General features: G+C 38.1%; 1 protein-coding gene across 1 annotated transcript; it reads right to left on the bottom strand.

Annotated features, from left to right (window-relative positions):
• On the bottom strand, positions 1–24,063 carry LOC143876029 (heat shock 70 kDa protein 15-like). Its single transcript, XM_077377632.1, has 10 exons — positions 23,929–24,063; positions 22,015–23,250; positions 13,980–14,201; positions 13,755–13,850; positions 13,430–13,660; positions 5,412–5,606; positions 5,179–5,325; positions 4,726–4,875; positions 4,299–4,429; positions 1–566 (listed from the first exon to the last, which is right to left on the bottom strand). The coding sequence occupies exons 2-10, from the start codon at positions 23,182–23,184 to the stop codon at positions 368–370; spliced, it is 2,541 nt and encodes an 846-aa protein (XP_077233747.1). The 5' UTR covers positions 23,185–23,250; positions 23,929–24,063; the 3' UTR covers positions 1–367.

The following is a 24,063-nucleotide window of genomic DNA, read 5'->3' as shown; positions in this document are numbered from 1 at the left end:
TCAGTAAACAGACAGTTCATAGAGAAATAGCAGAAAATAGAACTCGCAAAGAGTATGCCGACATGAATCAATTTCCAAACAAAACTCAAGGATGCATCAAACAGCATAGTACGCCTAAACCTTTCTCAAAACCGTCCTTCGAGACTATCCCCTTTAAATATATAAACAAGGGTGACCACCGAAAAGCACCCTCACTAAAACCATTTAAAACATAAATGTATATCTATCTCACCCCATTGTGACACACGCTCTTACCCCTTCTCAGCTGCAGAGAAAGCTCAAAACAAAATGATAATACAGCATGTGATTTGATATTGACCACAATAATGAATTATCCAAAGACAAACCCTAATTATTCCAACTCGAATTAGGCAGGATCTGGTACACTCTCAGACTTGTCCGTCTCCATTGGCTCGGCCGGAGCTGGTGCTGGAGGTGCCTGACCATCACCATCTGGGCTATTATTCTCTGCACCTTCGGAATGTGGCTGGTTGGCTTGGGATTCTGTAGCCGTCTGTGGTTTAGCTGGTGCAGGCCTTGGTTTCGTCATTATCGGCCTACAAAACCTGTTTAAATGCAACATTTTTTCAAAATCACGACCTTTGATAACTAATATAACAACTATTGTTGTAAATAACAGATATTAAACAAGATTTTATGGTGTCGTGGCCAAAACTTGCTTGCTATTTTTGGAGGAAGAAGCCGTTTCCCTATTTCTTTCTTTCTTTCTTTCTTTTTCTTTTTCCTTTTTTTTTTGTTTGAAGATTGGGTTTTGAAGATAGGATTTGAGGGTACTGTTGGGCTGAGAGAAAGAAAGAGAATGAAAGAATGAAAGACAAGGGGATGGAGAAAAAAAAAGGGAGGAAGAAAAGAGATTCGGGATCTTTGGGCTCTGATACCAAATTGATGTGATCCGGGGAAGGGAAATAGAAGATAGAGGAAAAGAGAAGAAGAAGGGGAAGAGAATGAGTAAAAGAAAGGAAGACAAGAAACTTGAGGGGAGAAATAGGAGAAGAAGAGAAAGGGAAGAAGAAGAGGGATAGGGGAGAATCTCTATTCTCAATTCATTCATTCATTATCAAAATCTAAAAATCCTAATACATGAGGGCCTTATATATAGGCAATGAAAGTAAAAATTTCATGGAAAATAAAAGGCTTAAAAACTAAAGTATGGAAATTATAATCCTAGAAACTGAATGACATGGAAATAAAAATCCTAAAACTTTTAATGGGTAAATATGCAGCTTATTAGGCCTCTGATCTGTATCACCAGTTGTAATTAGTTTTTATTTGTTACTATCTTAATACTATTAGGCATTTTCTTATTGGTGGTCAGATACGGTATCTGTATCTAAATAGGTTTGATTTATTTTTATCTTTCTTTTGGTTGTTAATAAAAGAGCTGGCTGTAACGAGAAGAAATTAGTGAATGAAAAAGTCGGGAATTAGGAGGCCGTAGCCCCTCTATTGGCTATTTCTCTTCCCTTTCTCTTCTCAAATTTTCTTTTTTTTTTTTTTACAATACGATCTAGGATCATATTACGAATATACAACAATTTATTTGGCTTGGGAGGGAAATAATTAATTTGACCTCAATAAATTGTCATACAGTTGCCTGCCTTTTGTTTTTAGGATCGTGCAGTTGCTGTTTGGGTCAGCATAGTTATTTCAGTGAGTCGTCAAATATTTGCCAGCCTTTCCACTCGTCCAAAGATCTATGACCTTGCCCAAGAAAAAAAAAAAAGTGCAGCTCCCTAAATGGTAAATCCCCAACAAATTACACTAGCTTTGATGAGTCATATGAATTTGGAGGGAATGCTTATGACATTAACCAAAAGGTAAACTATCCTCTCACAATCTCCTTGATAGGTGGAAGGCATGATATCCAAAACTGTTCTTTTTTTAATGGCAAAGGATATCCATTAAACAAAGAAAAGAGAGGGAGGACACACAACCAAGATGGTCAGTACAAGAAAAGAAGGAAAATAGTACAAATAAAAGAAGAAACCCCTAGGGATGCTCCTGGAATAGAAAGGAATGGAAAAAGATATCATTGAAGAAAGAGAAAATAAAGGGAATGGATTGGAAAAAATTTCCAATTCCCATCTCTGTTTGGTTTTGAAGGTTGGAATGCAAAAAGTTACGAGAAAAACCAAAATGTCCTGGTTTTTCTTCAACCTGGAACAAAAATAGGCATGTTCCAATAATCGGGACTCATTAGCGAGGATAGGAAGGGACTCATTAGAGAGAGAGAGAGAGAGGAATTTGCCTTTTTCCTCTTGAAACGAGAGGGGAAATAGACTGGAATAATCGGCTGCTGCCACATCAACAGACCAGAGCGCAACAGGCAATTTCCATTTTTTCTAAAAAAAAAACACTTTCCCTGTAAACCAAACATGTTGACGGGACAAATTTTACATTCCCATTTTTTTCCGACTTTTCTTGACATCCAAACGAACCCTTGAAGGAGAAAATCGAAAATCTCTAGGCTCATCTTGGCTAAGCCACCTATCAGCATCCAAACGAACCCTTAAGGAGGGAGAAAATCGAAAATCTCTATGCTCACCTTGGCTACCCCTGCCCTAGCCAACCTATCGGCATCATTATTTGCCGATCTTCTAACATGCTGAAAAGAAATGGATGACCCTACCATGTGATCTTGACTCTCATCGAACCAATGAGCAAATCTCCAAGGGAAGGAATGGCTACCCCTAAGCCATCTAAATACCGTTTAGAGGTCCAAAACTCCAACTACCCACATCCTGCACCAAGCAGCACATGATAACCGTTCACCTCTTGGACAACCTTCAGACTTTGAAGTGTCAGATTTTTTTACTTGTAGCCCACTGTATTACTGTTCAGACTTTCAGAAGGGACGCATAAAAAACAGGGAAACATCCTAGAAATCTCCCAATAGGACAATACCTAACCATCCAACAGTCGCTCGCATGTGGATGGATGGTCAAATCATAGTTGCCACAGTGGGAAGCGAGTGCGAGAAGCAATGAACAGCGGAATATGTAAGGTTTATACAAATGTGGAAAGCGAAAAACACAAAAGAAATTAAAGAGGAAATATGTGGGAAGCTTCATTAAGTATGTAATAAGCTTCATTAGAAGCAAAAAAAAATTTGTATAGAAAGATTATAGTTACAGTGTGTTAGAAAGGAAGGGTTTATGAGGATTACACGTAGTAAAAAAAGACTTCGTGATTAATTAGAATTAAAAGTTTAAGGGATTTATAGTTTCACATCTTTTATTCCTGCAGATTATAATGATGAGTTTCTAGGAAAAAAAAAAGGACCTCGTAATTTCCGTTTGAAACATAAGATAAATATTTAAGTTTTAAATAGACCCTTTTTCAAATACGCTCCTTCGGCATCGTGTAAAAGATGAAACACCCTTTTATAAAAACATATTCCCCTAAATAGCAAATGTACAATTTATTAAGAGAAAGCGTGCGGGAAGTGTGATTCCCTTAAATTTGGGAAGCGCAAAGAACTTGGTTCTGAAGCAAGCTTCACATCCATCTTGGAGGCTACCTGTAACTATGGGTTAAAATATTATAAAGAGTAGAAAGCCCAAATTCAAAGGGAAGATATCAATGATCATATGATGACGAAACCAACTAGGAAGATTTTTGGGGGATGGCTCAGCCCAGAGAACCTAAAGATGAACATTCTCAATAACTAGTAATGGGCCCCACATCTGGTTGTGTAGGGCAAAAAGGTACTTCAACTCAACCATTGCACTGTACAACATTATTTACAAAAAAAATTCTTTTATATTTAGCATAACACAGAAAAATAAGAGAACCACAAAGCAAGAATAACAAAATAAAGCATTCAATAAACTCGGCAAAACTAAATATGTATAAAATATCCAACAGTTAGGACCTCTTAGGCTGCCATCAAAATTGATCCTTATTTGCAAAGAAGATGATTTTAATTTAATCTAATTTGCAAATGGAAAATTGAGGCCTCTTGGGAAGCCATTAACCATATCATCTTCTTAGGCTGCCATCAAAATTGATCCTTATTTGCAAAGAAGATGATTTTAATTTAATCTAATTTGCAAATGGAAAATTGAGGCCTCTTGGGAAGCCATTAACCATATCACTGCTAGAACTACGAAAGCCATTATTTGCAAAATAATGATAACCTAACTTCCAGACCATTTGAACTAAAGACCATATGCAAATAATTTTTTTAGAGGTTAACCAAAGAAGCCCTCCTTAGCCTACTGAGGGATTCCCAAATATTTGAATTGGAAATAGTAGGAAGTTCAGAGAATTTATACCTGTCGATCGACTCAGCCTTCCTTTTCACATCAGCTGACAAGAGGACTGGAGTGGCATGCTTGGGCAACAAGTCCTGCTGATGCTTTTTCTCTCTCAGCCATGCCTCTGCCTCTCCGCACTCATTTATGACCTAGCACATAAAAAAGGTGAGAAGCAGAGAGAAAACAAAAGATCTCTTACATTTGCATGGCCACCTCTCGTTAACCATGTTCATATCTTCCAATCTATAGTGCATTACAATCATTTTAGTCTTAAAAAACTCATTAACTAAATAAGACATTATCCAACATTACACGGTTTGGACACAAAAGTATCACTTCCACTTTCAAAATCATTTGTATTGGAATAATGAATGAATGAAAGTTTCATTATGACGATATCGTTAACGAGCAGCAACTGTAGTTAAGATGAAATGTAACTTTGTACCTTCTGCTTGTCTGCTATCTCAATGTGATCAAATTTAGGATCTTTTGACATCGCTGCCTCTCTAAAGCTGTTGATGCAATAGACAAGTTGATCAATCACTGGGCCACGTTCCAAGTGCTCCTTGTAACACTCCTCAATGGGGTCACCTTGCTGCAATATGATCAAAGCGATCAAATGTATAAACATCATACGAAAGTAGATGAATGATAAATTGATGGGCACCCCTGCAAAAAAACAACTACAAGGGCACCCCCATTGGCCCTTTTTGGAAAAAGTGCATTAATTGTAATGTTTTCTGCACCATTTATGTAGTGTTCCAGGCGGTTATAAATGCACTTTGATGGGATTGACCAATGGGGGTGCCCTTGTAGTTGGTTTTTACAAGGGCGCCCTTCATTTTATCATTCCTCACAAAAGTAAATACTCAGGCAACGAATATCAAAGTGCAATTACCTTTTTGAGCTCCTCGAGCTTGGCAATATAGACACCCTTGGTTTCATCCTCACCATCTTCGTATAACCAATCCTCCACTTCCTGAAGTTTTGCGATCAATTCCTCCCTCTCCGAAGCAGTTACAAAATCCTGATACTTGTCATGGAGCTGAATGCCAAATTAAAATCATTAGATAATTTATCACGAGGACAATGAAAGAGAAGCTAATTATTTGCAAAGAGCAAAGACAACACCTTGTTTCTCATGTCATAAACATATGCTTCCACAGCATTCTTCTTATCCTTGGTTTCTTCCATGACTCTGTCTTGCAGAGCCATTTCAAATTCCTTCTCCACTGCTTTCTGCACATCTGCAGCGACCATCCCACCATATATCGCCTCGACGACTGAGATAGTCATTTTCTTTACCTTCTTCTTTGGAACCTCAACCTGAAAACAGTGATGTCAAGAGATTACACATTTCTAAAAGATAAGTGCCAACCTTTTTCTCCAATAAAAGCATTTGCTACTTAACAAGCACTGAATATTATATATTAGAAATAGAACAGGCATAAAGGATACACAAAACTAGCTTCAATCAATATATCCATGCAGTTCACAACATCAAGCCAACATATTTTGATTTGAATCCCATATTTATGTTGTATGGCAAACCAACAAATTCATACTGAGTATATGTACACATTCAAAATTTTAGACATAATAGATCCCTCTCACCCAACAACATATTCCTTCCTAAAATAACTGTGTTCATTCTTTTCAGCGTAGAATCTCGACAGGGATCATGATTCATCTGTGGCTAACAGCTTTCTCATGTAACAGCTGGCCCTCGAAATGCCTTCTGCGATGGTTCCTTGCAAATCCCTTTTCCAAATATGTTAATCTTTGGGTTCCATAGAGGATAATAGAAATTTGATGTTTCGTCTTACAGATTAGGTGATTGCGGAGAAAGGATAGGACAAAGATGTTTGTGTTTTTACTAATAAAAACTAGCTATGGGAGTGCAAGAAAGGAGTTGGAGAAGCTGGAGAAATAGTTGTGGACTACCCATGCAACTAACTGCATTGACTTGATGCTAAGCATTGCTAAGCTGAAGGTGCATGCCAAGATTGTTGAGAAGGCAACTGACGAAGTGTGTATATCGGGGTACATGTGTTGTTAGTTTGATGAGATCCCACCCATGCAAAGAATCGAGAGCTTCTTCAGCCCGCACTTACTAGATTTGTCACTATCTATCTCACATTGCAGAGTTTATATAAGCAGTAACAGCTTCTCATACCATTGTTTTCCTTTAAGGCTAATACCGCCATTTCTTGTGCCAAGAAGGTTATGGCATGAAGGCACACTCAATTATATTGTTTGATCCAGGCGTTTGGTCACATATAGCCTATTGCATTAACTCATTAAGTCTAAAGTGCCATTACTTAGTGTGCTTAAAGAGGTGGGTTTAGTAGAGAGGCTTGTTTTGGATTTTAATGAGGAGATTATGGATTCAGCTAAGAGATGATCAAGTGCAAAAGAAATTCCCTTCTAATTTGCAGGAAGATAGAGAGATGGACGGACCAGTTATATCGTCATCAACATGCAATTGGCTACTAATAAAATATTTTTTTTCTCAAATTTTAGTTTAAATTTTTTCATATTTAGTTGTTGGTTTTATGACTAGTCTTGATTTCTTGGTTTTAGGAGGCCTTTGCATGGACTGTCGCTCACCGATGCATCAATACATATGATCGCCTCAAAAAAAGATGCCTACTCCTTGCGAGTTGGTGCGTTGCCGTTCTGTGTTGTCATACGAAGGAGACCTTAGATCATCTTCTACTCCGATGCCCGTTTGCGCATTCCATATGGATGAGCATATTCAGATTTTTTGGTATCTCTTCTGCATTACAAAAGAGCATTACGAAATTATGTTGAACTGGGGAGGTGCATTTCATGGATGCTTCGGAAATATTATGTGGATGGTAGTGCCGTACGCTATTATTTGGTTCAATGGCGAGAACGGAACAATCGTATTATTCTTCAAAAAATCAAGAAATTGGCAGCATGTGGCCCTTGATATTAAGCTTGCGACTATTGCATGGTCTAAGGAAAGGCCAGGCATTCCCAATTCTACCGGGGAAATATTATGCAATTGGCTATCAGTGATCAACGAACGACGACGGAATGCACCATATCACCTAAATGGGAACCACCCTTCTGATGGATGGATTAAACTCAATTTTGATGGCAGCTCTCTTGGGAATCCAGGACCGGCGGGTTTAGGCGGTGTCTTTCGGCGTTCGGATGGCGCTTCTATGATGTCTTATTCTGGTCCTGCTGGCTCGTGAGATGCAAATGAGGCCGAAGCGAGGGCTCTGTTATTTGGTCTTCAGTGGTATGCTAAGCACAATCTCGGACCGCGTTGAAGGGGACTCGAGCAATGTCATTGCTTGGGCTAGGAACCGATGCTCGGGTCCGTGGAGACTTGCTCACATTCTGGATGAAATTCGAGATCTGATTTGATTGATTAAGCCGCAGATATGCCATAGGAGACGCTCGGCTAATGTGTTGGCGGATGGATTGGCGAAAGAGGGGACAAGCCTCGACACCACGTGTGTCTCCTTATGTTGCTCATGAGGGGGATATCAACTCATAAGATATGCCAATATCTTAGATTTTGGTTACAGTGGTTTGTTCCGATTATCCTTCGTATTGGGGATCTCTCATCCCCTAGTACTTTTGTGATTTATTGGAATGAAATCGTTATCTTTCAAAAAAAAAATGGCAACTATTTATTATAGTTGACTTGTGGATCCACTTTGGATCCAAGACCATGGTTTGAAATTTCCGCCAAAATTCGGGACTGAAACCGAAATTTATACCAAAATTTTAAGATTTACACCGAAATTACCAAAATTTTAAGATTTACACCGAAATTACCAAAATTTCCAAAACCGATATTTCAAACCTTGTCCAAGACATCAAAGTTACAACCGTTATTTTAATGGTAATATGCCTCGCATGCAGTGCTTTAGGTTGTGAGAGGTCTGGAGTACATTTGACATGGTAGATTATTAAGTTTATTTTAGTTGTAAAATTGTCATTCAGATGAACTTATGATTTATGAATAAAAAATTTCATATTTTAGAATGGTTTTGACTTTTGAATTTAAGTTCAAACAAAAAAGAGGAATAGAATACAGTAAGAGAAGTTAGATGCTCTAGTCAATATTGTGTATAACAGAATTACAGAAAGTGACCTGATAGAAGCTTAAGGAGGAAGGAGAACATTGATTACAGAAAGTGACCTGATAGAAGCTTAAGGAGGAAGGAGAACATTGATCCGATTCAGGTGGATCATATAAATCCCGTATAAGATCATCGTTGAGAAGAAAAGCCTTGACATTCCCATTGATCCAAGTTGGTTAGAAGATGGTGAAGAGAAGTTAATGTCACTACTATCCAGACCATAGTTTTAAAACTCCCCCACGTCCGCGTCGACTCTCCCGAGTTGACTCCCATTTACCTTGGCCGCGTTCCGCGTTTTGCCCTACAGAGTCCAACAAAACTCCTTTGATTCTCCTGAATTATGCTCGCATCAACCGAGTACTGACCGCATCGTGCCGAGTCGACTAGATTTTCTTCGGCCGCGTTGCACGTTTTTAAACAATGATCCAGACCATCCTTGTCGGCCGACTGGTAGTGGGTATAGTTCAGGATCGGTTTCGCAACTAATGCCTAAGAGGACAAAGTCTGCTCCTTAAAGTGAACTTTTTACTTCAAGGCTTTCCCAGTCTATGATCTATTTATACTTTTGATTTCTAATAAATAAAATTCTGCACATTAATGTAGATAAAGCTAATAAATAAAATTTTGCACACTAATGTAGATAAAGCTAAAGGCAAAGTTGCAGGGCATCCTCATCAAGTGCTAGATGATGAGTATGATATTGTTGATAATTAGGTGGCAATGAATGGAGGCATCAACTACAACGATGGGGATGATGTTGACATTGATGATGAAGATATAGATTGTTGTATTTGATGTATTAGGACAATGTTTATTTGTGTTTTTTATGTTGACATTGATAAGGATGAATTGAGGATGACGCAATTATGACACAATTTGCATTCGAATTATGATCACAACTTGAAGTGATCGTTTGAATATTGATCTAAGAAAATTTAAGCACTCAATTCTTACGGTCTCTATTTTTAGTTTTTTTACCTCATAAAAACTTTTGGTCATAAAGTACATTTTTTGCAGGAAAACTGTTCAAGAAGTGTGTGTTGTTTTTCGCATAGATAAAGCCAGTGTTTCAAAATGCAGATGCGGTTCAAAACACGGCGGAAGAAAATCCAAGCCAACACAGGTTGACGCAATTGAATACTCAGTTGACGCGGTCATAACTTGGGAGAGTCGGAGTTTTTATTGACTTTGTCATGCAAACTGCAGAATGCGGCAGGGGCAAAACGCAGAACGCAGCCAAGGCAAATGAGAGTCGACTCGGGGGAGTCCACGATGACGTGGGAGAGTTGTGAAACTATGGATAAAGCATATCTAACCACCTAACATTCAGTGAAAGAAAATAAATTTGCAAACTGAGACAAGTCATTATGGACGGACTAGTTCCATCGTCATCAACATGCAATTGGCTACTAATAAAATGTTTTTTCGACTTTTTAGTTTAAAGTGCATTCATATTTAGTTGTTAGTAATATTTCTTGTCTAGATTCCTTTATTTTATTTTATTTTAAAGAGGACAAATTTTATTGATATTGAAATAACACTAGGGACCAGAAGTCCCGGCATGTATTATAAAATATCATAAGGTGAGTGGACCAAGAACACCCAGACCCAAAGAGGAAAACGTGAAATCATAACAGGAACAAAAACATATCTCTTTCTTCCCTCCTTATATCCACAGGGGTCTCGCCTAGAGACCACAGGAACCGAGGGCCGTTCCAAGACGAGGTTGCACAACTAGGAAGCGCACTTCTCCAGCTCCTCCAGAGTTTGTTGGAGGTGGAAAACCGGCAAACTCATGAGGGCGGCATCCGGGTTTCTCTCCAAGATTCTTTTATTAATTATGTGTTATCTAATACTGATAAAATGCCATCTACTTATTATAGCTGACTTGTGGATCCGCTTTGGATCCATGACATCAAAGTGACAACCATTATTTTAATGCCAATATGCCTCGCATGCAGTGCTTCAGGTTGTGAGAGATGTGGAGTACATTTGACATAGTAAGTTATTAAGTTTATTTTGGTTGTCAACTTGTCATTCGTGTGAGCTTTTGACTTATGAATAAGAATTTTCTTATTTTAGAATGGTTTTGACTTTTGATTATAAATCCATACAAAAAAGATGAATATAATACAGTAAAAAAAACTAGATGCTCTAGTCAATATTGTGTACAAAATATTGCGTGCATCCATAGGGATTAGTCCCGCCCTAAAATGGGATGGGGATCGGATACCCAAAAAAGAAAACCAACCCCTTTTTTTTTCCTTTTCCTCTTTCTTTACTTTACTGTGATCTGATTTAGGTGGATCATATAAATTCCGTTTTGAGTGAATCATTAAGAAAAACCTTGACCTTCCTATGGATCCAAGTTTGTTGGAAGATAAAAATGTGATGTTTAATGTCACTAACATCCAGACCATTCCTGTCGCTTCAAAAGATCTTCCACATTTACCAGGACAATCAACTGGTGCTTGCATATTTCGGGATTGGTTTCGCATCCGATGCCTAAGAGGACAAAGACTGCTCCTTAAAGTAAACTTATTAGCTCAAGGCCTTTAGAGTCTTTTATCTATTTATAATTTTGATTCGTAATAGATAAATTTTTGCACATTAATGCAAATAAAGCTAAAAGCATACTTGTAGTGCATCCTCATCCATGGTTTTAAATTTCGGTTTCGGCTAAAATTTCAAACTTATCCGAAACCGAAATTTCAGGCGAAATTTGGTATTAACGCGTGAAATCCCGGTTTTTTTGGACGAAATTTCGATAATTTCGATCGAAATTCTTTAACGGAATAAAAAATTAATATTTGATTATAAATTTCGAAGAAATTCCCGAAATTTACCAAATTTCATTCGAAATTTCGATTTCGGTACGTTTCGGTTTCGTTCCTCACGAAAATCCGAAATTTCAGATTTCGGTCGAAATTTAAAACCATGTCATCATATACTAGCTGATGAGTACGATGATGGTGGTGATAATGAGGTGAAAATGAGTGGAGGCATCAGCTAGAGAGCTACAACGAAGGGAATTATGTTGACATTGATGAGGATGATCTAGATTGTTGTATTTGATGGTCGAGGACTGTGTGCATTTGTGTTTTTTATGTTGACATTGATGAGGATGACCCAAGGTAGATCATTAAGGTAATACCTTGACAGTGGCCATTTGAATAGTGATCTAAGAAAATTTAAGCTCTCAATTCTTACGGTCTCTATTTTCAGTTTTTTACCTCGTAAGAACTTGGTCATAATGCACATTTTTTGCAGGAATCCTGTTCAAGCAGTGTCGGTTGATTTTTGCATAGATAAAGTATATCTAGCCTCCTCAAGTCAGTGAAAGATAGTAAATTTGCTAACTATGACAAGTAATTATGGACGGACCAGTTACATCGTAATCAACATGCAATTCGCTACTAATAAAATGTTTTTTTCGTATTTTTAGCTTAGAGTTTTCTCGTATTTAGTTGTTAATTACTTAGTTTTATCGTTTTGATTTCTTTATTCATTATGTGTTATCTACTACTAATAAAATGTCAACCACTTATTATAGCTGACTTGTGGATACTCTTTGAATCCAATACATCAGAGTGACAACCTTTATTTTAATGGTCATTTGCCTCGCATACAGTGCTTCAGGTGGTGACAGGTCTGGACTGGAGTACATTTGATGTGGTAAGTTATTGAGTTTATTTAAGTTGTAAAACTTGTCATTCATGAAAAAATTTGATTTATGAAGAAGATATTTCTCCTTCTAGAATGTTTTTGACTTTTAATTATTAGTCCATAAAAAAAAGAGGACTGGAATACAGTAAAAGAAGTTAGATGCTCTACTCAATATTATCATATTACGTATAACAAAATATTACGTGATAGAAGCTTGAGGAAGCAGAACATTGATCCGATTTAAGCGGATCTTATAAATTCCGTATGAGTGCATTGTAGAGAAGAAAAACCATGACCTTCCTATTGATCCAAGTTGGTTGGAAGACGGTGACGTGATGTTTAATGTCACTACTCACTACTATCCAGACCATTCCTGCCGCTTAAAAAGATCTTCCACATTTATCAGGACAATCGACTTCCGCGTTTTACTAGGCATAGTTCAGGATCGGTTTCTATTCTGATGCCTAAGAGGACAAAGTCTGCTCCTTAAAGTGAACTTTTTACTTCAAGGCTCTTAAGAGTCTATGATCTATTTATACTTTTGATTTCTAGCAAGTAAAATTTTGCATATTAATGCAGATAAAGCTAAAAGCAAAGTTGTAGTGCGTCCTCATCATGTGCTAGTTGGTAAGTATGATGATGATGATGATGGTGATGATGAGGTGGAAATGTGGGGAGGAATCAGCTACAACGATGGGGATGATGTTGACATTGATGAGGATGACATAGATTGTTGTGTTTGATGGATTAGGAATTTGTGTATTTGTGTTTTTTATTGTGACATTGATGACGATGAATTGAGGATGGCCCAAGGTTGATCATTAACATCAAACATTGAAAATGATCATTTGAATAGTGATCTAAAAAAATTTAAGCTCTCTATTTTTAGTTTTTTACCACATAAAAAATTGGTCATAAAGCACATTTTTTGCATGAATCCTGTAAAAGCAGTGTGTTGTTTTTTGCATAGATAAAGCATATCTAACCTCCTAAAATTTAGGGAATGAAAGTACATTTGCTAACTAAGACAAGTCATAATAGACAATCTAACGAACAGGTTAAAGTACGTACAACAAAGAAAGCTATAATAGGTATGATAAATATTTTCGTTTTAGGGAAATGATATCTGCACAATGATATTTTGACAAGAGCATGCCGCTCTTACATTTGATGATCGGCGATTCTGAATAGAAAAAGACTAACAACCAAGTACTAAATATAAGTAAAGAAGGGAGTGCCATTATCAAAACAAGGGAGGATAGTATCTCCCTTCTTTTCATTGTTTATTGCAAATATATCAATGGCAATTAAGCCAAAAAATAAATTGAATTAATGGAGGGGCTGAGAGTTACAAACCTTGGCATCTGTTTCCATCTGCACGGGCGTGTCTCCCGACTCGGGAACACCATTTTCAGCCCAAGAACTGGGATCATCAGAGGTACCTTTGGAATCCTGCATATTTGCATCACTTTCACCTGTACCAGCTGGACCAGCATCATTTGGAACCTCATCAGTTTCCATTTTTGTAGCTTCCTTAGTTGGCTCCTTGGCAGCCGATACAGGAACCTCAATTTCCTCTTCCAACAGCTGAAATAAGCGCAATAAGGAACTTGTTCACAATGACCAGAAAATATGCCACTCAAATATAAAGAAATCAATACAGACCACTGCCCTAACTTACAGTTGCTGACTCAATGCACACAATGCCATGCATATTCAGTCGAACTTTTACTTTCAGCTTGGCACGTTCATCTTTCGTGGATTGGAAAGGACCAATCTGTCCAAAACATTCAAAATCCCACAGAACTCATCAATAACCTGGGCTACAAAAGCACAGAAATACATAACAAAGAATATATATAAAATAATAAAGTTTAAGACCTAATGCCGATAGCTGATTCATTACCGTGTACGTGCTAATCTTTGCTGGCGATTGCAATTCACTCACATCAGCATAAAGAACGTCAATTGTAAACGTGCCTGACCTATAAAATGTCAAAGCCTTGATACTGGGTATCGGATTTCCCTTGGGGAATACAATCTGCTGGTGATCCGCTGCCCCATTCTGGGAATCAGGGGAAGAACCTTTCCAAGACAAGGCAATTGAGAAGGGAAAGCTCTCACTGACCTTCAAAAAACAACACATACCACCACTTATACATAAGTGATATGCTAATGCCGCAGTCAAGGTGTCATTATATAGGCATGCTAAACAACATAAAAACAAGCAAGCAAGAACAATATTCAGAATTTCACATCTAGTTACTGTGCATTTCTAATAATGACATGAGACATGACCAGCATGGAAACAGGAGTTTGGCTTGTGATAATAGCTTGGTTTCCAAAAGAAAATTAGTGCAAAAAAAAGGAAAGAACCAGCTTCTGATTTCAAACATGGTATCAAACTTCGGCCGACAGATGTCGCTTCCTCTGAGATCTGACATGAAATCCACAATAAAGTCTCTTCGAAAACATTTCAGTCAAAATTTTAGTTGGAAGGTATGGTTTTGATCATGCCAACAAAAATGTTAAAACCAACAGTATTACTATATGTCACTGAGCATTTCAAAACTTTAAATGAAGTCGGTCAGAAACTTGGTTTACCACATTATGGGTTGAGGTATGCATTTTTCTCATTTTTTCCCTTTCCGCAATTAATGATCTACAACCAAGACCTTATACCCATTATGCGAAGATTACAAAGTTACAAAGGTCTACAACCAAAACCTTATATGAGACCCCAACCCTAATTGGGGTACAGAGTTTTACTTAAAGACAAAAAACATACGATTTTCACATTAAAAAATACCCCTACTCTGGGCTTCAAGGGCACTGCCTAGACATGGCAAAATCGACCAGTGCCCGCGGGTTGACCCAACCCACCGCAAATTTGCGGGTATGGGTTGGCATTTGAGTGACCCGTCAAAATTGACCCACAGGTCACCCAACCCGCCAAAACATGGGTTGGGTCGGGTGACCCCGCGGGTACCCGCATATCTAATCAATAGAAATAGCAAGAAATGCTTTATCTACTACTCTTTGTTGTATGTACCTGTGAGTGAAAACCAATATCATTCTTAGAGTAATTTCATATCCTAGGATTGGGTTCAAAAGACCAGTAACTTAAGTTTTTTTAGTTATTTGGTGTTTGCATCCATCAACAACCATAACATTAAATAATCAAACATTCTATAGTGATGACAGGCTCTTATTGAATCTGATGCACTGATGAAATTCAATACAGTTTCCAAACAAAAGACGCGGACCTTTCATTGAAATACTAGATGTTTGCCGTGGAGCTGAAGCATTTGAATTTGCTGCGAGATTCTATTATGTAATAAACTTTAAGATCAACACACAGAACAATGCCATTGCCATGCTCTGGTGCGCAGCAGAGTATCTGGAAATGATAGAGGAATACGCGGCTGGGATCCTTATAGGTCGAACAGAGGCTTACTTGAATGAAGTAGCATTGAAGAACCCTACAAAGATTGATACTTTTCTTGAAAAGAAGGAAGCTAGTTTCCTTGCACGTGATATATGCAATTGCATCTATGCATCTGCTTACCAACTTCACCTTCTCTGCCATTGGAAGGAGATTCTATTAAATGCAATACAAAGAGTGCTCCTGAGAGGTTCTTCATTTTATTATAATCAATGGAAACGCTAATTAGTGTTATGCACATTGCTTGTCTAATCTTACATGTTTATACTTCTTTAGCTTAGTACTCATCATCTTGACATAATGAAATAGTTTCAAGGATCCATTTTCATGTGCTGCATCCTCGTTTCTAATATGGGCATTTTGCATATCCGTTTATGAGTTTATCCTTCTCATAGTTACAAAATTCTCCGAATAATCGAAAAACTTGAAATAATCGAAAAACTTGAAAATTTTCCTAAATTTTTTTATCCTCCATTTTAAAACTGGGGGAAGCAAATGCTGTAAAAATTAAGGAAGACTATTTTGGTAGATAAGCTGGGGTTAGGTGGGAGTCTAATGTAGAGGCGGGTAGAGGAAGCTATGATACTAATTAATGCAGAGGCCGGTAGCGGAAGCTATGATAATAATTCATGCAGGGGCCTAAAGCGGTTCTCGCAAGTAATGGCCAATAGTGTCTTGGGAATAAGAAAATGAAGGAGGTGGGTGAAAGGCTGGCTAGCCGACGATGGGCAACAACTTGTCGCTTATGGGGTTTCAAAGGGGATGAGATGGGGTTTCAAAGGGGATGAGAAGATGGAGGGAAGGCGGTTTGGGAGGTTAACGACAAGAGGGAAAATTGTAGATTTTTGCAGTTTTTAGAGTAGCGAATCCACCTTGTTTTTGGTGTAACAGTGAGCAGTTGCTGCACCATTTGTGCCAATTCTGGAGCTTTGAGTAGTAGGAAGCTCAGAGGTTAAATCTCTTAACAGAATACTTAAATTTGAGCAACAAACTTGCTGAAATTTCTACGCAAGTGACGATTTTGTAGCTGTTATTAAATTTACGTAATCCGTCTTGCTGTGTCACAAAGAAAAACAAACAGGAAGTAGGGCAGAATTTGGGTGATGAAAAGTGATCACTAAGATTAGTTCTTTGTGGAGATCTTGCAGTAGACAAGATGAGAAGTGCTGTATTAGCAGTAATAAACCATAAATCGACTTAACCATAAACCAGTTACTTAGTTTCTGCTGCACCCACCAAGAAGAATAATTCACACGACTTCACAAAACTCTACTTTTTAACTCAATAAGGGATGCTTTCTTCATTGATACACTCCAAAAGAGAGACAACCGAACTTCATTCAAGTACCTTTGTTCTACCTATAAGGTTCCCAATAGAACAGAGAAAGTCGGACAATCGAACAGAGGCTTAATAGAACAGAGGCTTACTTCTCAATAAAGTAACACAAAATGCCTGGAGTACCCTCCAAAAGAGAGAAATCCCCTCTTTTATCTGAAAGCTGCCCATTGTTACGAATTAGGAAATGCGGCCGGTATCTACTCGAACCAAAAAAAGGAAGAAAAAAAAATGCTGCAGCTAAATCAGGAAAGCCGAACTTCGAGATATATTGTCCCAAATGTTAATTATCAAACATGTTTGTAATGGAAGAAGAGGAAAACATCGACAAGGTAACAATGCTTGAATATTCACCAACACGGGGCATTCTTTGGGGCACAGTTAATGGGTTTTTATGTTATTCAACATTCCTAAACAAGCTATCACATCAGGAGGAAGTTTTCACCATAAGCAATCATATTATAAAAAAGAGCAGAATATTGAGTAATATCATTCAGCTATTATAAAAGAGAGCAAATATAAAGTGCTTCGAATGTTTTATGCTTCATCCGATGCTAAGGCCCTATTAAGATGTGAGATATATACTCTTGGCACCAAGTTTTGGAGACATATTGGAAATGTGCCTTTTAATCCTGAAGGCGGCAGATTTCTATGTGTGAATGGATGTTTATATTGGATTGTACGCAAAGCTTCGTTTCCATCTCCGTCTAAGTCCATTCTTGCATTTGATCTTTTGGATCAGAAGTTTAGGATGATCTCAGCTCCAAATGATTATGTTGATGTGTCTGTAATAACATTCAGAAAGCAGCTTGCTTTTTTTAGATTTTACATATCCTAATCATCAGCTATGGGTACTTGAGGACAATTTGAATATCGTACTCAAGATTGTATGCACATAATTTACTTTCTTGCCCAATAGTCACAATTCTCGCATTAACCCACAGACCTTTAACCCGAAGAATATAATTTTGGTGATTGTGAATGAGAGTAAATACTTTGGTTCATACAATCTCTATCTGCTCATCTTGAAGTTTTCTTTCAAACGCAACAAACGGCACCAAAAAGTTCAAAGCGATGAGAGAGTTCTAGTATGTTTCCTAAAGACTGTGTGAAACGTCACAGAAAATTAAAACCTCAATAAATCTCTCATTTTAATTCCAAAATAAGTGAAATTTGTACCAATCTGAGATCTTCATATAGTCTTTCAACCAACGAAAACATCATTAAATAATTCAATGGGATGTGAGAAATATAGCCTGTTTAGTAAAACATGGAGGTATGGAGTAAAATATCCATAACTCACTCATTGTAAATACTCAAGATTGTATGCACGTAATTTACTTTTTTGCCCAATAGTCACAATTTTCACATTTACCCATGGACCTTTAACCCGAAAAATATCATTTCGGTGATTGTGAATGAGTAAATACTTTGGTCCATACGATATTCAAATTGTCATCAAGTACACATAGGATGCTTTCCGAATGTTATTACAGACACATCAACAGAATAATTTGGAGCTGAAATCATCCTAAACTTCTCATCCAAAAGATCAAATGCAAGAATGGACTTAGAGGAATATGGACGTGAAGCTTTGCCTACAATCCAATATAAATATTCATTCACACACACAGAAATTTGCCGCCCTTTAGGATTATAAGGCACAATTCCAATCTGTCTCCAAAACTCAGTGCCAAGAGTATATATCTCACATGTTAATGGAGCAATAGCAACGGATGAAGCATAAGACATTCGAAGTACTTTATATTTGCCGGTCCATGATTCAAATCCAAACCCAGTAAGAAAAGCTGAATGATATTTCTCAAATATTCTGCTCTCTTTCATAATAAAATCTCTTAAGGTGAAAACCTCCTCCTGATGTGATAGCTTGTTTAGGAACGTGGAATAATATAAAAGCCCATTAACCATGCCCCAAAGAATACCCCGTGTTGGTGAATTCTCAAGCGTTGTTACCTTGACGATGTTTTCCTCTTCTTCCATGACACATATTTTCATAATTAACATTTGGGACAATATATCTAGAAGTTCGGCTTTCCCGATTCCGCTGCGGTGTTTTTTCTTCTCTTTTTTTGGTTCGAGTAGATACCGGCCGCATTTCCTAACTCGTAACAATAGGCAACTTTCAGATAAAATAGGGGATTTCTCTCTTTTGGAGGGTACTCCAGGCATTTTGTGTTACTTTATTGAGAAGAAATCCATACGAACCGTGAGATCAAAGAAAAAGAGAAATGGACGGTCTAGATTAAGATGAAATGCAACCTAATATAAAAGGGACAAGGGTTCGTTTGCAATGGGGGTACTCCAGGCAATTTTTCTAAGTCTCGTCTTCTATTTTTGTTGCTATAATTTCCTTATTCACCAAAAAAAAATACTCTTTGGCAAAAAATTGCGGGTTACCCGTGAGTTGACCCAACCCACCCGCCGTGGGTGTGGGTCACCTAAGTGCTGACTCGTAGGGATGCAGGTCATTTTTGAAGCAACCCATTTGACCCGCACCCGCATGACCCGCGAGTAACCCAACCCAACCCGCCAGTTTACCAGGTTGTAGCACTACCCAGTCTGCCCTTAATCCCCTCCCTGGTCTAGGCCTGTGGGCGGGGGTGTTAAATTGGCAATTTGGCACCCGCCCTCCAGCCCCTACAAATGTTGCTTGCAATAGTAAGGAGTCATATGAGGATACACAAGAATGAATTTAAGACATAATTATGACAAGAAAGAATAGTTCATTTTGAAAATTAATTACTTTTTACTTAAAATCTTTTTAAAATGGGGATAATTATTATTATTTTTTATATAAATAATAAGAAAATAGAAGAAACAAGAAAATTATATAAAAAGCATAGCGCATACTATTGTATTGTTATATACTTGAGTTTAGAATTAACCTTATTGTTTGTAACATGTGAAACAATGCATGCCACTAGTATTCAATGTTGTTAAATCATTACGGATGCTTATGTTTATACTCTGTTATCTAAGTATGTATTTGTGTTTATTCTAAAAGTTTTCATCATTTGCATATGTTTTCATAAGTTTTCATGACTTCATATAATTCCCACCGAATGTTTTTTTTTATAATGGTAACCAATTTTATTGAAAAAAGGGACCAAGATGGTCAAGAAACAAAGAAACAAAAAGAAAAAGAAACAAAAAAGAGAGTTTAATGGGGAAGAGAGCCAAAGAGAGCTAATGCTTCCTTAGATACTCCAACTCTCGCAAGGCAATCGGCCTCTTGATTAGAAGATCGGCGAACATGAATAAAGAACCACGAATATAGAGACATCCAATTAAACATTTCAACAAAAAGATGAACAAATCTCCACGGCGGATTTTTAGATTTCTTCAACCACCTAATGACATTCAACGAATCTCCACGGCGGATTCCCACTGAATGTTTCATCCCCAAATTTAAAAACTTACTTTGTGCTAATTTTCATGTAGGCCGACATGCATACCGAAACTAAAATTTAAAACCTTGATTTTAATGTACCAAGAAGCACACATATGAAGCAGCACCAGTAATGGCAGTGTAACCATAAGAACAATGATGGAACGAAGTAACAATATCACTATTTGACAAACTATGTAATGAACAACATCGCATTATCCATAGATCGACATCATCTATATTTTTTAACCAACCAAACAGAACTCAAAAAAGGCCAGACTGGGAAATCTACGTGTCAATACGGATACCCGAAAAACAACACATTTATCATCAGATCATTCAAAACAATGAAATGAACAATCGAAGTTACAAGACCCTACTGCTATAATGGATCCCAATGTCATTTTTTTTAATACGGAACCCAATGTCATTATCAAGATGATATAGAAGAAAGCTTGAAATACCATCAAGTTCCAACTACTGATTACCAGCCAGTGAGTAGCAACAGTGATCAGTTCAGTGCCACTTATTAAATGAGTTCTCATGACTCCAGCATACAGAACATATAAGATAATTTTTCAAGTCACCGATAAAAAGCGAGGTTCCAATGACATAGACATAAGAAGGTTAGATGGCCGGGAAAGGATGCATTCGCAAAGCCCGAGAAGTACCACAAGTGGTGGATGCTACAGAAAAATCAGGCCAAGGTAGAAAAAAACCCTATAATTGCTTGGTGATAAAAGTATAAAACTCAAATCAGCAGCCCTCAAAGGGACTTCCTGGGCCACCTAGGCAGCCGCATGATGAATAGGATAGGGAACCTTTTGGCAAAAGGATTGACCCACGAGAAGAGTTACTTGGAACATGAAAATAATGTAATACAACAAATAAATTGCATAATTAATGAATGAAAGCAGGTAAGAGTCTCGCCTCTTGAAGTGATTTCCACCTAGGGGCGGCAACGGGGCATTCCCCGTCCCCATCCCCACCTCAAGGAAAATTCCCCGTCCCCGCACACTATGGGGAAACATGTTTATTGGATTCTTTTATAGGAAAATTCTAATAAAAATATATTTGAGAAAGATATTAGGGAAAATTTAGGAATTCCAAACAAAATTTGTCCCCTATGGTGGGGCGACCCAAATTAAAAGAGGCAAACCCAAATTTAATAGCGGAAATTTCAATTTTGTACGGGGTTTACAAGGCGGGGGTGAGGCCAAATCAATCCCCATCCCCGCCCCGGACCCACTTCAGGAAATTTTTCAATCCCCGTCCCCGCTTAAATCGGGGAATCAGGGCGGATCCCCTTTTTGGCGGGTTTAATTGCCAGCCCTATTTCCACCTCAGTTCATTAGCAGTCCTGAATAGTCTAGTCTCTTGCAGTGACTTTGATGTAAATAATGAGGTATGAGAAATAAAAAATGTGACTAATGAACTAATGAAAGCAGAGTATAGCCTCTCACAGTGATTTCCAACTCAGGTCATGAGCATCATGTTTACTCTAGGAAATGCCTAACAACCACGCTATTGCCTAGTCACCTACCCAAAATCACGGGCATCGTGATTACTCTAGGAAATGCCTAAGAACCAGGCTATTGCCTAGTTGTTTACCCAACATCATGGGTGATCCCCTGGTATCATACTAGCTAAGCAGCTTTAGCCTAAGTGATGGTCCAGTTCAGGTTGCCTAGGTGTTCTATACATCAGTAAGAGCCATGAATGCAATCCATAAATTCCAAAGACACCACGTACCTGAAATTCCCGGACTTTGAAAGTTGGGCTCAGTATCGCACATTGAAGAGCACATCCCCTGGCAACACACTCACTCGCATTCATGGTGCGCCTCGGCTCCTTCCCAAAAAACTCGGTCAGTATCCTAATGACTGCAGGAACACGAGAACCCGACCCGACAACCTCAACTGAGTGAATGTTGTCAACACTAAGCCCAGCTTCAGAAAGAGCCTTCTCCAATGGCCCCTTCACCCTTTCCAAAATAGGGATGCTGATCTGCTCAAACTCATCCCTCTTGATAAAACCCCTCACATCTTTCTCATCCATCAAGCACTCAATATTCAAGGGTGCCTCAGGATTTGCACTCAACATTTTCTTCAGCTTCTCGCACGCAGCCCTTAGTCTCTGGCAAGCTCGGGCATTCTGATAAACATCGATCTTGTATTCCTCCTTAAATTTTGCCGCAAAATATCGGAACAGCACTTCATCAAAATCCCTCCCACCAAGCGATCGATCAAACGCGTGAGCCAGGATTTTCAGCTGACCCTTCTTGAAACCAACAACACAAACTTGCATGCTTGCATGGCCAACATCAACAAAAGCAACATTTAATTGATCGTTCTCGGGCAAGTCCGTTTTGTAAATTCCATACGCCAAAGCTGTTGCCGTAGTTTCGTGCATCAAACGCAGAGGATGCAAACCCGCAATTGTAGCTGCATCCATAACAGCTCTTCTTTGGAGATCCGTAAAATAAATCGGAATCCCAATACAGCAATCCACAACAGCTGCATTCAGATTCTTCTCAGCTATACTCTTGAGATTCGAAAGAACCATCCCTAGAACTTGTGTGGGTGTGAATGATTTCATTTCTCCAAGGTACCGAGTGTGAATCAACGGGTACCCATCGGGCCCTTCTGTGACAGAAAAAGGAAAGGCTTGAATATCCCGTTGGAGCTCTGGATCGGAGAATTGCCGGCCAATCAGGCGCTTAATCTGAGACACAGCATTCTTAGGGTTCATAAGAGATGAAGCAGCTCCAGCAGTACCAATAAACCGCTGCTTCTCGCCAAAGCTTACAATGGCTGGAGTCTCCCGCTTCGATTCATCATTGAGAACAACATCGATACCGCGTTGTCTCGCAACAGCGACAATGCAGCTCTCGTTACCAAAATCAAAACCCACAACACTCATTTTTTCGCCGGAATAAAGTCAGTTCAGATCGGGAAATCGGTTTATCCCCAGCGAAAAATCAACAACCTGTGCAGCAACATTAAAAATATTAAACAGTAAATCGTGATTCGGATGTTTAAACCTAGAGTCCAGCAAAATTATAAATATTAAACCGTAAATCGTGATTCAAATGCTTAAACCTAAAGTCGCATTTTATCCTCGTGTAGAGGAAATAAAAAGGAAAGAATTTCAGACTTTTATAGACAAAAAATAAAATAAAAAATCTGAGGGCAAAATTTTCCAAAATGGTGTTTGGATTGCAGGAATTCTCTGGAAAAGTTCGGAAAGGAAAAATATTTGAAAATTTTCCTACTTTTTTACATACTAAAAAAGCTAACTTGAACCAACACTATTTAATTTTTCCTTAGAGAAGCCTTCAATTTACAATAATAACTCTACAAATTAACCATAATCATATCAATTCCTCCAAAATCCTAAAATTTTGAACAAAATCTAGGGTTTCGGATAAACAAAGAGAGAACGAAAATTGATATATAAGGGTTTGTTATGAGCGAAAACTAAAACAAAAAACAGTAAAAAATAAAGAGATCGAGTAGCAGAGGATTGAAATTAGGGCTTACGAAGAAGATAAAGATTAGATCTGGAGCGATTTTAAAAACCCTAGAATAGATTCAACTACGAATAAAGGAAGAACAAGGAAATAGATGTAAAAAGAAAGGCTGAGCGGAATTTTCTGGAACATACCTCCTTCAGATTTGGGCGATTTTCTTTTCTCCTGTTTTTTTTTTTTTTGCTGCTTTTTGACGCTTTTTATAGATCGAATGTTTAGGCGGAGTAATAAAAAGTTTTCCTAGGGCTATTTCTAGAACCTCGTTTCGG

Source organism: Tasmannia lanceolata, unplaced genomic scaffold (assembly GCF_043159265.1).
Source record: "Tasmannia lanceolata isolate RefF3 unplaced genomic scaffold, GAP_Taslan_0.1 ptg000004l, whole genome shotgun sequence".
NCBI classification, from domain to species: Eukaryota; Viridiplantae; Streptophyta; class Magnoliopsida; order Canellales; family Winteraceae; genus Tasmannia; species Tasmannia lanceolata.
The sequence above is the reverse complement of the archived record's forward strand: the minus strand, read 5'-3'. Positions and strand labels throughout refer to the sequence as shown.

Excerpts from the sequence above, each read along its gene's own strand:
- LOC143876029 (XM_077377632.1), bottom strand. The coding sequence starts at position 23,184 with ATGAGTGTTGTGGGTTTTGATTTTGGTAACGAGAGCTGCATTGTCGCT. Across the intron at positions 14,202-22,014 it reads TCAAAGTCCGGGAATTTCAG|GTCAGTGAGAGCTTTCCCTT; the intron begins GTACGTGGTGTC and ends TGTTTTTTGAAG. Across the intron at positions 4,876-5,178 it reads AGCTCGAGGAGCTCAAAAAG|CAAGGTGACCCCATTGAGGA; the intron begins GTAATTGCACTT and ends ATCATATTGCAG.